The sequence below is a fragment of the Chlorocebus sabaeus genome, chromosome 18 (assembly GCF_047675955.1).
Source record: "Chlorocebus sabaeus isolate Y175 chromosome 18, mChlSab1.0.hap1, whole genome shotgun sequence".
In the NCBI taxonomy this organism is placed as follows: Eukaryota; Metazoa; Chordata; class Mammalia; order Primates; family Cercopithecidae; genus Chlorocebus; species Chlorocebus sabaeus.
The window spans coordinates 62,503,930-62,516,113 of record NC_132921.1 but is presented as its reverse complement, the minus strand read 5'-3'; the positions used below and the strand labels follow the sequence as shown (position 1 = coordinate 62,516,113).

The window sequence follows — 12,184 nt, the reverse complement described above, 5'->3', positions numbered from 1 at the left end:
GACTCTTAGACTTTTAAAGTCTAGAGGTACACTGTAGAAAGTTTTGATGCTCATTGTAGAAAGTAGATGGAATAATTTCATTAGCAAGCATAATGACCACTCTGTAGCTTCTCAAAATATGTATTTATGGTCTGTTTGCTTCCAGTCATGTTTTCTTCCATCCTTGTTCCCATCTGCTACCAGTTATTGTTCCAGAACATAAAATATGGTCATATCCTTCTACTTTTAAAGTTACTCAGTACCTACCACTTGCCATCAAGATAAAAGGAAAACAACAATGATAACAGCCATCATTCATTGAGAATTTACTATGTGCTTCTCCCCTCTTCTGACTCTACTACCTAGGCATACTGAATTACTTGCAGTTTTCTGAGTATGCTGGAGTTTCTCATACTCTCATGCTTTCACACATACTGTTTCTTTTTTCTGGAATGTGATGTCTCATCTTTCCATTTCTTTCCTTTATTTAGTTAATCCTACTCACCCTTCAAAATATAGTTAATATGTCCTTTCTCAAGGATGCCTTTCCTTACAGTCTTCCTCCCCTGCCTGGCCCAGTCGTATCCCCTGCTGAATTAAGTATCTCTCTTAGGTGTTTACATAGCAACCTATGCAAACCTCAATCATAGCTCTCATCACATTTTGAATTACAATTTGTCACTTGCTTGTCATTCTTTTAGACCAGTGGTTCTCAACCTGGGACAGAATCACCCAGGGGACATTTGTCAATATCTGGAGACATTTTTAGGTGTCACAGTTGGGGTGCTGCTGCCACTGTCTTCTAGTGAGTCGAGGCCAGGGACATTGGTGAATATCTTAAAATGCACACAACAGCCTCCCACAGCAAAGAATGATCAAGTCCAAGGTGTCAGTAGTGCTGAAGTTGCAAAACCCAGCTCTAGACTGTGAATTGCTTGAAGTCAAGGACTGTCTTTTTACTTTTATTTCCAGCACACTCTAAAGTCTGTCACTTTAGAGGTGTTCAGTAATGTTAGAATGAATCAATGAATGCTTAGCAGGATCAAATACAAGGTTTTTGGTTTATGTATCTCAAAGTGCTTAGTATATATGAGGAACCACAAACCAAGTGTATGAGTTTCTAAATATTTGAATTACTGAGGGATTTTCCATTCGTTTTCTAGAGAGCAAATTTATCTAGGCATTGATAACATTTTAATTTGGACAGTACATTTTCAATTTTTGTCTTTGGTGAAGCAAAACATGCATTTAATCTTTAGTAACAAATCCCGTATCTGTCTTCCTGTTTAAAGACTGATTATATTTGGTCTTTTCACATTAATTTTGAAAAAATGAGGGCTTATGTGTTATAAACCACACATAGTTCTCATGTTCTGAATTATAATTTAATTTTGGTCTTACTGGAATATTTCTAGATAACATGTTTATAAGTATGCATTATTCTAGAAATTCAGGGTTTTTTTGTTTTTTGTTTTTTTGAGATGGAGTTTTGCTCTTGTCACCCAGGCTGGAGTGCAATGGCATGATCTTGACTGACTGCAAACTCTGCCTCCCAGATTCAAGCGATTCTCCTGCCTCAGTCTTCTGAGTAACTGGGATTACAGGCACACACCACCACTCCCAGCTAATTTTTGTATTTTGGGGAGTAGAGACAGGGTTTCACCATGTTGGCCAGGCTGGTCACGAACTCCTGACCTCTGGTGATCTGCCCACCCCAGCCTCCAAAAGTACTGGGATTGCAGGTGTAAGCCACCGCGCCCGACCAGAAATGCAGTGGTTTTTTTTTTTTTTTTTTTTCCTTTCTTTTTTCTTTCTTTCTTTTTTTTTTTTTTTAGATGGAGTCTCATTCTGTTGTCCAGGATGGAGTGCATTGGCATGATCTTGGCTCACTGCAACCTCCACCTCCCAGGTTCAAGCAATTCTGCTGCCTCAGCTTCCCAGGTAGCTGGGACTACAGGTGCACGCCACTGCGTCTGGCTAATTTTTGTGTTTTTAGTAGAGACCGGGTTTCCCCATGTTGACCAGGCTGGTCTTGAACTCTGGACCTCAGGGGATCTGCCTGCCTCAGCCTCCCAAAGTGCTGGGATTACAGGCTTGAGCCACTGCGCCTGGCCCATCAACTCAGTTTTTAACTTTATTGCTCATTGTTAATTGTTTGGCTACAGGAATGTTAGAACATTGTGTTTTTTGGTTTTTTGTTTTGTTGTTTTTTTTTTATCTAAAATGAGTAAAAAAGAATATTACAATTTTATGTACTATAAAGAGAAAAGCATTTGGCAGTAAAGAATGGACTACTGATACACATGCTATAACCTAGATGAACCTTTAAAAAATTATGCCAAGTAAAAGAAGTCAGTTACAGAAGACCACATAAATGACATATTTCCATTTATATGAAGTGCATGCAGTGGGCATATCCATAGAGACAGAAAGCTGATGAGTGGTTGCCAGTGGTTGGAGGGAGTTGGGGGTGCGGAGTGACTGCTTGTGGGTACAGGGTTTCTTTTGGGGGCGATGAAAATGTTCTAAAATTGATTGTGATAATGGTTGTACAACTCTGTGAATATATTAAAAACTAGTGAATTGTACATCTTAAATGGGGGAATTTTATGGCATGCAGCTTACACCTTAAAGCTTTAGAAAAAAAAAAGAAAGAAAACGAAGTAATTTGAAAGATTTACTTCCCAAATTGTTTTGTTCACCATAGTCTGTCTTAGGTTGAAAGAATTGTGTTAAAAAAAGAAATCTTATAACTGAAAGTGTGTAGGGTTTTGGGGCTTTATTTGGAACAGCAGTATGCAATTGTGCTTCCTTTAATTCATGTAACCTATTTTTTAATATCGTTCAAGTTTAATTCTTGATTCAATGAATGTATAAGTAAAAAATGAAAGTAATACCCTTCGTTTACTTCAGATGGAAGATAGCACTGCAATATTTTGTACCTTGGGCAGTTGTCTACCTTGCGGTGATTGCTGTTTTATGTGTTGCAGGGAAGGAGATTGGTGGGAAGCAAGATCAATCGCTACAGGAAAGAATGGTTATATCCCAAGCAATTATGTAGCGCCTGCAGATTCCATTCAGGCAGAAGAGTATGGCACTACTTCATATTTTATTAATTATTTTGATTTTTAAAATGTTTTAATGCACATTCTACTTAGCCACAACTTTACACACACAGAATTACATACCAGTCTTAATTCAGCTAATGTATCGTATTAATAGATGTTACTTAAAAATTAATAACTAACATCATAGTATTTGCTTAGAGTAGGATCATAAACGAATCTGCATCAATTATATTTCCTTATGCCTAGTCTCTTTTGTGTTTTCACTGAAATATATGTCTGAAAACCTTTTGCATATTTTTCAGACTATCTCACTTCAAAAATTTGCCTTCAGATTATCCTCATTCCCTGCCTTGACTTATTTTTTAACTTGCAGCTTATATATGGGGGTGTGCTGGTATGGATGGGTATGTTGGTGTATATATGCATCCCATACATATCAGAGACTTACATTCTTCTTTTTTTTGTTGGGACAGGGTCTTGGCTCTGTTGCCCAGGTTGGAGTGCAGTGGCGTGATCTCAGCTCACTGCAACCTCCACCTCCCAAGCTCAAGCAATTCTCCTGCCTCGGCCTCCTAAGTAGCTGGGACTACAGGCATGCACCACCATGCCCAGCTAATTTTTGTATTTTTAGTAAAGACGGGGTTTTGCCTGTTGGCCAGGCTGACTCCTGACCTCAAGTGATCCACCCGCCTCAGCCTCCCACCCAAGTGCTGGGATCACAGGCATGAGCCATTACGCCTGGCCCAAAGACTTATATTCTTTAAAGTTTTACTATTTTTAAATATTTCAGAGATTTATTACCACTTTATGATTATAAAAGTAATATGCCCATGAAAAAATATTACCTTCAGTTAATTTTATATGACTGTTAACCTCTTGATTTTAGGCACTTGCATTGTAGTTAATGTAGGAAAGTATCCTTCTCTTTTAGCAAGTACACACTGAAGTATTTGAGGTAATAATTCAGCATGTTTGCAACTTAAAATTAGTTAAGAAAAAATACATATCTATATATACATACACACACATACATATAGAGACGGAGAGAGTATGACAAAGCAAAGTGTTAGCTGTTGGGGAACCTAGTTGTAGGGTTTGTTGTAGGGTGTATGGGAGTTCTGTGTCCTATTTTTGCAACTTTTAAAAAGTCAAAATTCACCTTCAGTGACATACTACTTTTAGGTTAAACCAGTTTATCTGGGATTCATAAATGCTACTTTATTTTCATATTACAACACTTAACAGAGTGCCTTGCATATGATAGGTGCTCTATCAATGTTTGCTTTTATTAATGACCTGTAATGTGTCTCAATAACTCTTTGTTCTACTATGGTGCTTCTTACTTTCTGTTTTGTTCTTTTGTCTTCTGCAGTTTTCTGTGAGCTCTTCCACAGCAGACACTGTCATTGTATTCACAAAACCTTATTAAATTAAACCCACACATATTTAGAGTTACTAATAATTTGGGTATAATATACTTGTGTCTTACTGAATACAGATGATGATGCTGTTACCAGGGAACCACTTCTATTCTTCCTGTCATAGTCTTAATATTTCCATTTGTCACTGACAGAAAGGGTCTGTTATTTTGCTGCCTTTCCTTCTCCATTTACTGTTCCTGTGACTGTCAGGTGGAGTTTTAAGAGACATATTGAGTAGTTAATACATGGAAATACTGTAAGAGTATAAGTATATTCTAACAGTAATATTTGGATATTACTATTTAATCAATAAAACTCTTAAATTTTCCTGTATTTTCAGCTGTGTTCTCTTAGCTATTCTTTGTCATCCAAACCTATCCCAATCCATTCTTACTGACACTTGTGTATAATTTTTCTGAATCTCATACTTTTCAATTCAAAACACTTAATTTTTTTTCCAGATGGTATTTTGGCAAAATGGGGAGAAAAGATGCTGAAAGATTACTTCTGAATCCTGGAAATCAACGAGGTATTTTCTTAGTAAGAGAGAGTGAAACTACTAAAGGTATGAATATTGTTATAGTAGTGTAAGTATAAAATTTCTTGAGGCAGTATTTTGAGAAAGATAGTGAAAGTTTTTATTTTTCACCCAGGTGCTTATTCCCTCTCTATTCGTGATTGGGATGAGGTAAGGGGTGACAATGTGAAACACTACAAAATTAGGAAGCTTGACAATGGTGGATACTATATCACAACCAGAGCACAATTTGATACTCTGCAGAAATTGGTGAAACACTACACAGGTATGTGAATATTTCAAAGGTAAAAATTATTTCTTCACATTCTAGTTTATGAGGACAAAATCCATATCCTCATTTCTCTTAAGAATTAACACACTTATTTACACATAATACATACCCAATAAATGTCTGTTGTATTCTAGTTTTAAAAGGAGGAACAGGTAATACTTAGTACTTGAACCGTGCTACTCAGATAATGTGCTAATAGACTCTCATCATTTGAGTCCTTATATCTTACTGGCATAGTATTTACATTGGAGTTCATTTCATCACATGTACATTGTGAAAATAAACCTAAAAGCAAATATTTATGGACACTTAGTAAGTAAAACTAAACATTGGGTAGCAGAAAAAGCTACGTCAGAAGGATTACCTTCCTCTGCATGGGCTGGATCACATAAGCTTTCCTAAATATAAATCCAATGAAATTTGGTCTGATGATACATTTTTCTTATCCTAGAAAATTAACCTACAGTGATTATAGACATTTTTTGTCTTTCAAGGACTGAAGGTATTTAATATTAGAATCTTCTGTCTCAAAATTTTTCATTACCAATTTAGTATATGAATGCCCCTAAATTAATACTGGGAGAGAGGATGTTTCCATGGTAATGTCTTCAATGACAGCTAGCTACAAACTGTGTCTGTCAAGTCAACCAGCAATCTTGACATTGATTAAGCATGTTACCAAGCAGTGGCATCACTTGTAATTGCCTTTGTCACAATGTGAATTTGTGTGGTTATTTAGTGAGAATAGGAGAGAACATGTCTCATTTTCAATAAGAAAGATTGTATAAGCAGAATTCACAAGTTAAGCCATTATGAATCTAGGGTTCCCTGACTTTGTGTCTCCCTTATTTAAAAAATCAGTCTCCTGCTAGGCATGGTGGCTTGTGCCTTTAATCCCAACTACTGATGCAGGAGGATCATTTGAGGCCAGGAGTTCAAGAACAGTCTGGGCAACATAGCGAGACCTCATCTCTTTAGAAAAAAAAAAAAAAAAGGGCTGGCACGGTGGCTCACACCTGTAATCGCACCACTTTGGAAGGCTGAAGCGGACAGATCACTTGAAGGCAGTAGTTCAAGACCAGCCTGGGCAACATGACAAAACCCTATCTTTATTAAAATACAAAAAAATTTAGCCAGGCGTGGTGGCGTGTGCCTGTAGGCCCAGCTACTTGGGAGGCTGAGGCAGGAGAATCACTTGAACCCGGGAGGTGGAGGTTGCAGTGAGCTGAGATGACACCGCTGCACTCCATCCTGGGCAACAGAGTGAGACTCCATCTCAAAAAAAAAAAAAAATCTCCTAAATGATCCTAAATAAACTTTTTCTTTGATTTTTGGTATGCCTGTTACAAATGAGTGGCTATTAAATATAACATTTAATGATAACATTCTCTTTGAAAATTAATAAAACCCAGTGTACAAAGGCAGAACTTTAGAAGCAGACAGACCTTGATTTGAATCCCATCTCTACCATTTACTAACTGCAGGACCTTGGGGGAAAGTTGCATATATTTTCAAAGCTTCATTTATATGAGGTATTTGTAAAGTACAAATTTAGCACAGTACTGGAACATACTAAGTGTTTAGTAAATAATAACTTATGTATATATTTTTTAAGTTATACTAAGTAGCAAATATGCTAATATATTTACTATATATTAGTATATACATACTAAGTAGTAAATAATATATGTGTGTGTGTGTATATATATATATTTTGAGTCAATCTCACTGTGTCACCCAGACTAGAGTGCAGTGGCACGATTTTGGCTCACTGCAGCCTCTGCCTCCTGGGTTCAAGCGATTCATCTGACTCAGCCCCCTGAGTAGCTGGGACTACAGGCATGCACCACCACACCCGGCTAATTTTTGTATTTTTAGTAGAGACAGCGTTTAACGTATTGGCCAGGCTGGTCTCAAACTCCTGACCTCGTTATCCGTCCACCTCAACCTCTCAAAGTGCTGGGATTACAGAAGTGAACCACTGTGCCTGGCCTTAACAATAAATTTTACAAAATATTTCACTTATATATATTTATATTATATATTTTTATATATATATATTTCATGTTTTGCTTCTTATGGACAGCTCCCTTTTTGTTTTGTGTTTTTAGAGTAAAACTCGAAAGGACTTCTATTTTTGTTTTTCTATAGTTTAAACTTAAAACATTGATACACTACATACCCCGTAATTTTTGTAATTGATTTTACAGTGTAGTTTATTCATTTATCTAGAACATGCTGATGGTTTATGCCACAAGTTAACAACTGTGTGTCCAACCGTGAAACCTCAGACTCAAGGTCTAGCAAAAGATGCTTGGGAAATCCCTCGAGAATCTTTGCGACTAGAGGTTAAACTAGGACAAGGATGTTTTGGCGAAGTGTGGATGGGTAAGAAGCCTGCATTTTTGTTTTCTGTCATTGTTTAGCTGTGGATTAAAGTGCAACAATTTATGATAAAATACGTTTCATCATTTAAGGTAAGTGCTGTTTACTGAAGTTTGGTCTAAGATCCTTTAAAATATAAATTCATAAAATGTGTTGTTTAGGAACATGGAATGGAACCACAAAAGTAGCAATCAAAACACTAAAACCAGGTACAATGATGCCAGAAGCTTTCCTTCAAGAAGCTCAGATAATGAAAAAATTAAGACATGATAAGCTTGTCCCACTATATGCTGTTGTTTCTGAAGAGCCAATTTACATTGTCACTGAATTTATGTCAAAAGGTATGTATTAGTATCTCTTTAGGTATTCGTGTTGATAATATTTTTAAGAGTCTTTATTTCTATTTATATGCATATAGACTTATCGTATACTGTTTTCTAATTTAAGATTTTTCTGTAGACATTTGAATAGAAGAGACCTGACTTTGTTTAATAGTGATTATCCAGTTATTCCAGAGGATAGTATGATGTTTAAAAGGAAAAGTAGGCAAGCTGAATTAATTTTGAAATTAAGTTTGGCTAAAAGAAACGGAAATGCTAGAAAGGTGAAAAATAGAAATTGTCTGTACACATTTAATTAAAATGATAAAATCAGAAAGATACTTACATTTTTAGTACTAAAGCAAAGAAATAAGGTAAAGTTAAAATAAATTAGTTTTCTCATTTTAATATAAACATAATTCCTATATTCAGGACTTCTAGGAACTTTTATCGCCACTGTTTTTTTTTTTTTGGATAGAGACTGGGGTCTCAACTATGTTGCCCAGGCTGATCTTGAACTCCTGGCCTCAAGCAATCCTCCCTTTTTGGCCTCCCAAAGTGCTGGTATTACCAGCATGAGCCACTGTGCCTGGCCTCCCCACTACTTTCAATGGAAATTTCTTCATTTTCCTAAACTCTAGACCACAAGATGGGATCTTCAGTAACAGGCTTAGGGGGAGGATAAAGATATTAATACTCTTTCCTCTTTTTCCCTGTGCAAATGATACTTTAGAAGAGGAACCAGTAAGTCAGCAGATAAGCTGACAGGCCTGATTTTTATGTGTTCGATTTGATCTGCTTTATTGTTGTTATTTTTACTATTGAACCAATAATATACAGTAGTCACTAATTATGTCACCTTCTCCAGTAGTCTATCTTGACCAATGATGTAGTTCCATCTAGTGGTGACAAGGACAACTACAAGTTACGTATTTGCTGTAGGAAAAGTTTTCCCCACAAAAGGGGACTGAAACCAAAAGTTAAGAAATGGTACAGCCTATTTATTGATAGCCAGAACACACCTAAAGACCCAAAGCACCTGGCGCTCTTTGGAAGGAATGTATACTGCAAACAGTTGCCAAATACGGCATTTTTTTGGTTTGCTTGGTGTTTTGTTTTTTTTGTTTTTGTTTTTTTGTGAGGTGGGGCCTCACTCTATCCCCCAGGGTGGAGTGCAGTCACAGTTCTCTGCAGCTTCAACCTCCCTGGGCTCAAGTGATCCTCTCATCTCAGCCTCCCAAGTAGCTGGGATTACAGGTGCATGCCACCCCACATAGATAATTTTTGTATTTTTCTACAGATGGGGTTTCTCCCTGTTTCCCAGGCTGGTTTGGAACTCCTGGGGTCAAGCGATCAGCCTGCCTTGGCCACCCAAAGTGCTGCAATTACAGGTGTGAGCCACCACACCCAGGCCAAATACGCCCTTTCAAAGAGTATATTAGATGAACCAGAGGAGAAGGGAGGGCCAGGCATGGTGGCTGACCTGGGAAATATGGTGAAACCCCATCTCTACAAAAACTAAAAAAATTAGCAGGGCATGGTGGCATACACATGTAGTCCCTACTCAGGAGGCTGAGGCATGAGAATTGCTTGAACCTGGGAGTTGGAGTTTGCAGTGAGCCGAGATGGTGCCACTCCACTCCATCTGGGGTGAAAAAATGAGACCCTGTCTCAAAAAAAAAAAAAAAAAAAAGGGAGAAAAGGAGAGGGAAGATGTTTAAATCAAGGTATTGGAAGCAGGCCAGGCACAGTGGTTCACGCCTCCAATCCCAGCACTTTGGGAGGCTGAGGCAGGTGGATCGCTTGAGGTCAGGAGTTCAATCCCAGCCTGGCCAACATAGCGAAACCCCGTCTCTACTAAAAATACAAAAAATAGCCGGGCTTGGTGGCTCATGCTGTAGTTCTAGCTGCTTGGGAAGCTGAGGCACGAGAATGGCTTGAGCCTGGGAGGCGGAGGTTTCAGTGAGCCAAGATGACACCGCTGCACTCCAGCCTGTGTGACTAAGCGAGACTCGGTTTCAGATAAAGACTTTCAACAATTAAAAAATACATTGGGAGCATAAGAAATCTAATGAAGGTAAGGCTAATAGCCCATTTAGTGCTGTATATTAATTTAAAAATTACTTAATTGGGAGAACATGGTAGAATTCTGTGTTGTCAGACCACTGGGAACAATTATTTCCAGATGGGAGAGATTTAGAATACAAGATAACAAAAGTCCTTTCTATTTTTAAAACTCTTTAATTCCTCATGTTGGTATTCACTTAGCACTTGTCCCTTGATAATCTGTCCAAACTCATTGCCCCATGCACTCCAGCATAAACCCACTGTTCTGCTCTTTGTTTTCATGATTTTCTTCATGTTTTTTCTTTCACCTGGAATTTGGTTTCCCTAGCTCTGGACCAGTAAGTATACCAACTACACTTCCCCGACCCAGTTTATGGTCAGGCATTCCATTTACTTGTCATTTCTATTTAGTCTTCTTTAATCTGGAGCCATTCCTGAACCTTCCTCTGTCTTCCATAGCGTTGTTACTTCTGAAGAGAATAGACCACTTTTATGTTTTAAATGTGCCTTAATTTGGGTTTGTGTGATGTTTTCTCTTGATTAAATTCAAGTACATTGTAAGCTTTTAATAAATAATAGAGAAGCCATAATCAGACTTCTAGCCTTTTTCTTTGCTGTTATTCATAGTACTTGGTAGTTTTCAGAGAGAGCTTGGTCACGGCAGTAGTTCGACAGCAACTCATTTAGCTACCTGTATTTAGTTTTAACTACCCCCAAGATATTCCTAGTTGTCTGAATTCTTGAATCAGATTTACTTAAAATTATGTAAGTATTTAATACTACTTCCTGAATCAGAATTGGGATATTGATCAAAGCAAGGAAAAAATGCCTCTTGTCAGGTAAAGTTAATGCATTTTCTTTTTTTTTTTGCGTATGTTATCAGGAGGAGTTTTCAAAATTTCAGCTTAGAGACCTCTTCTAAATAATTATTTAGAAACTCCAAAACTGCACAAAATTTTAAAAAATGAAAAGCTAAGAAGTTCTGTGTTGTGATTTGGGGTGGAGTATTCATTTCAATCCTAATATAAGATTTGCTTATTTTGTATGAATATCTTACTGTCTGTTACAGGAAGCTTGTTAGATTTCCTTAAGGAAGGAGATGGAAAGTATTTGAAGCTTCCACAGCTGGTTGATATGGCTGCTCAGGTATCTGTATATATGCATGTATCCATTTGAATTGAAAGTGTATATTAAAATGTAGAATAATCTTACCAGAATATTATAGTTTATGTAGTGAAATGGTGGGATTTTATTTTTATTTTTTATTTTTTTAGAGACAGAGTCTCATTCTGTCACCCAGGGTGGAATGCAGTGGTGCACTGATAGCTCCCTGCTTGAAGAGCCTTGAATTCTTGGGCTCTAGCAATCCTCTCACCTCAGCCTCCTGAGTAGCTGGGACTGCAGGCGCAGGCCACCATTCCCAGCTAATTTTTTAAAATATATATTTTTTTGTAGACACAGGGATCTCTGTTTTGCTTAGGCTGGTCTTAAAGTCCTTGGCTCAAAGGATCCTCCCACCTCAGCCTCCTAAAGTGTTGGGATTACCTGGCCAATAATGGAATTTTAGAACTGGCAGGAACATTAGAGATAATCCGATGCAAGCTTTTAATGTTACAGATTAATGAAGTATCAAAAGACCAGAGGTATCTAAAACTCATATAACTTGTTAGTAACAGAACCAGTATTAGAACCAGCTATATAACTCTTAGTCCAGTGCTGTCTTGTATCATATGGTTTCTTAGAAAATAGATGTTTCCAAGCCGGGCGCGGTGGCTCACGCTTGTAATCCCAGCACTTTGGGAGGCCAAGGTGGGTGGATCACTTGAGGTTAGGAGTTCAAGACTAGCCTGGCCAACATGGTGAAACTCCGTCTCTACTAAAAATACTAAAAATTAGCCAGGCGTGGTGGTGGGCACCTGTAATCCCAGCTACTCAGGAGGCTGAGGCAAGAGAATCGCTTGAACCCGGGAGGCGGAGGTTGCAGTGAACCAAGATCACACCATTGCACTCCAGCCAGGGCAACAAGAGCAAGACCCCCGTCTTGGAAAAAAAGAAAATAGATGTTTCCACAAATGTAAAGTCTATATGTATTCATATTTCAACAGATAATTTTAAGAAAATTAAAGTGGATGAGT

At 37.7% G+C, this 12,184-nt stretch overlaps 1 protein-coding gene across 4 annotated transcripts in view; it reads left to right on the top strand.

The window, feature by feature from the left end:
• The window catches only part of YES1 (YES proto-oncogene 1, Src family tyrosine kinase), an 85,623-nt gene that overhangs the window by 57,577 nt on the left and 15,862 nt on the right, over positions 1–12,184 (top strand). For all 4 annotated transcript variants that reach the window (XM_037982467.2, XM_007974501.3, XM_037982465.2 and 1 more), the window contains 6 exons: positions 2,970–3,068; positions 4,930–5,033; positions 5,122–5,271; positions 7,510–7,665; positions 7,824–8,003; positions 11,119–11,195. In XM_037982467.2, the coding sequence (XP_037838395.1) occupies positions 2,970–3,068; positions 4,930–5,033; positions 5,122–5,271; positions 7,510–7,665; positions 7,824–8,003; positions 11,119–11,195 (766 nt within the window). The remainder of the gene's footprint in view (positions 1–2,969; positions 3,069–4,929; positions 5,034–5,121; positions 5,272–7,509; positions 7,666–7,823; positions 8,004–11,118; positions 11,196–12,184) is intronic.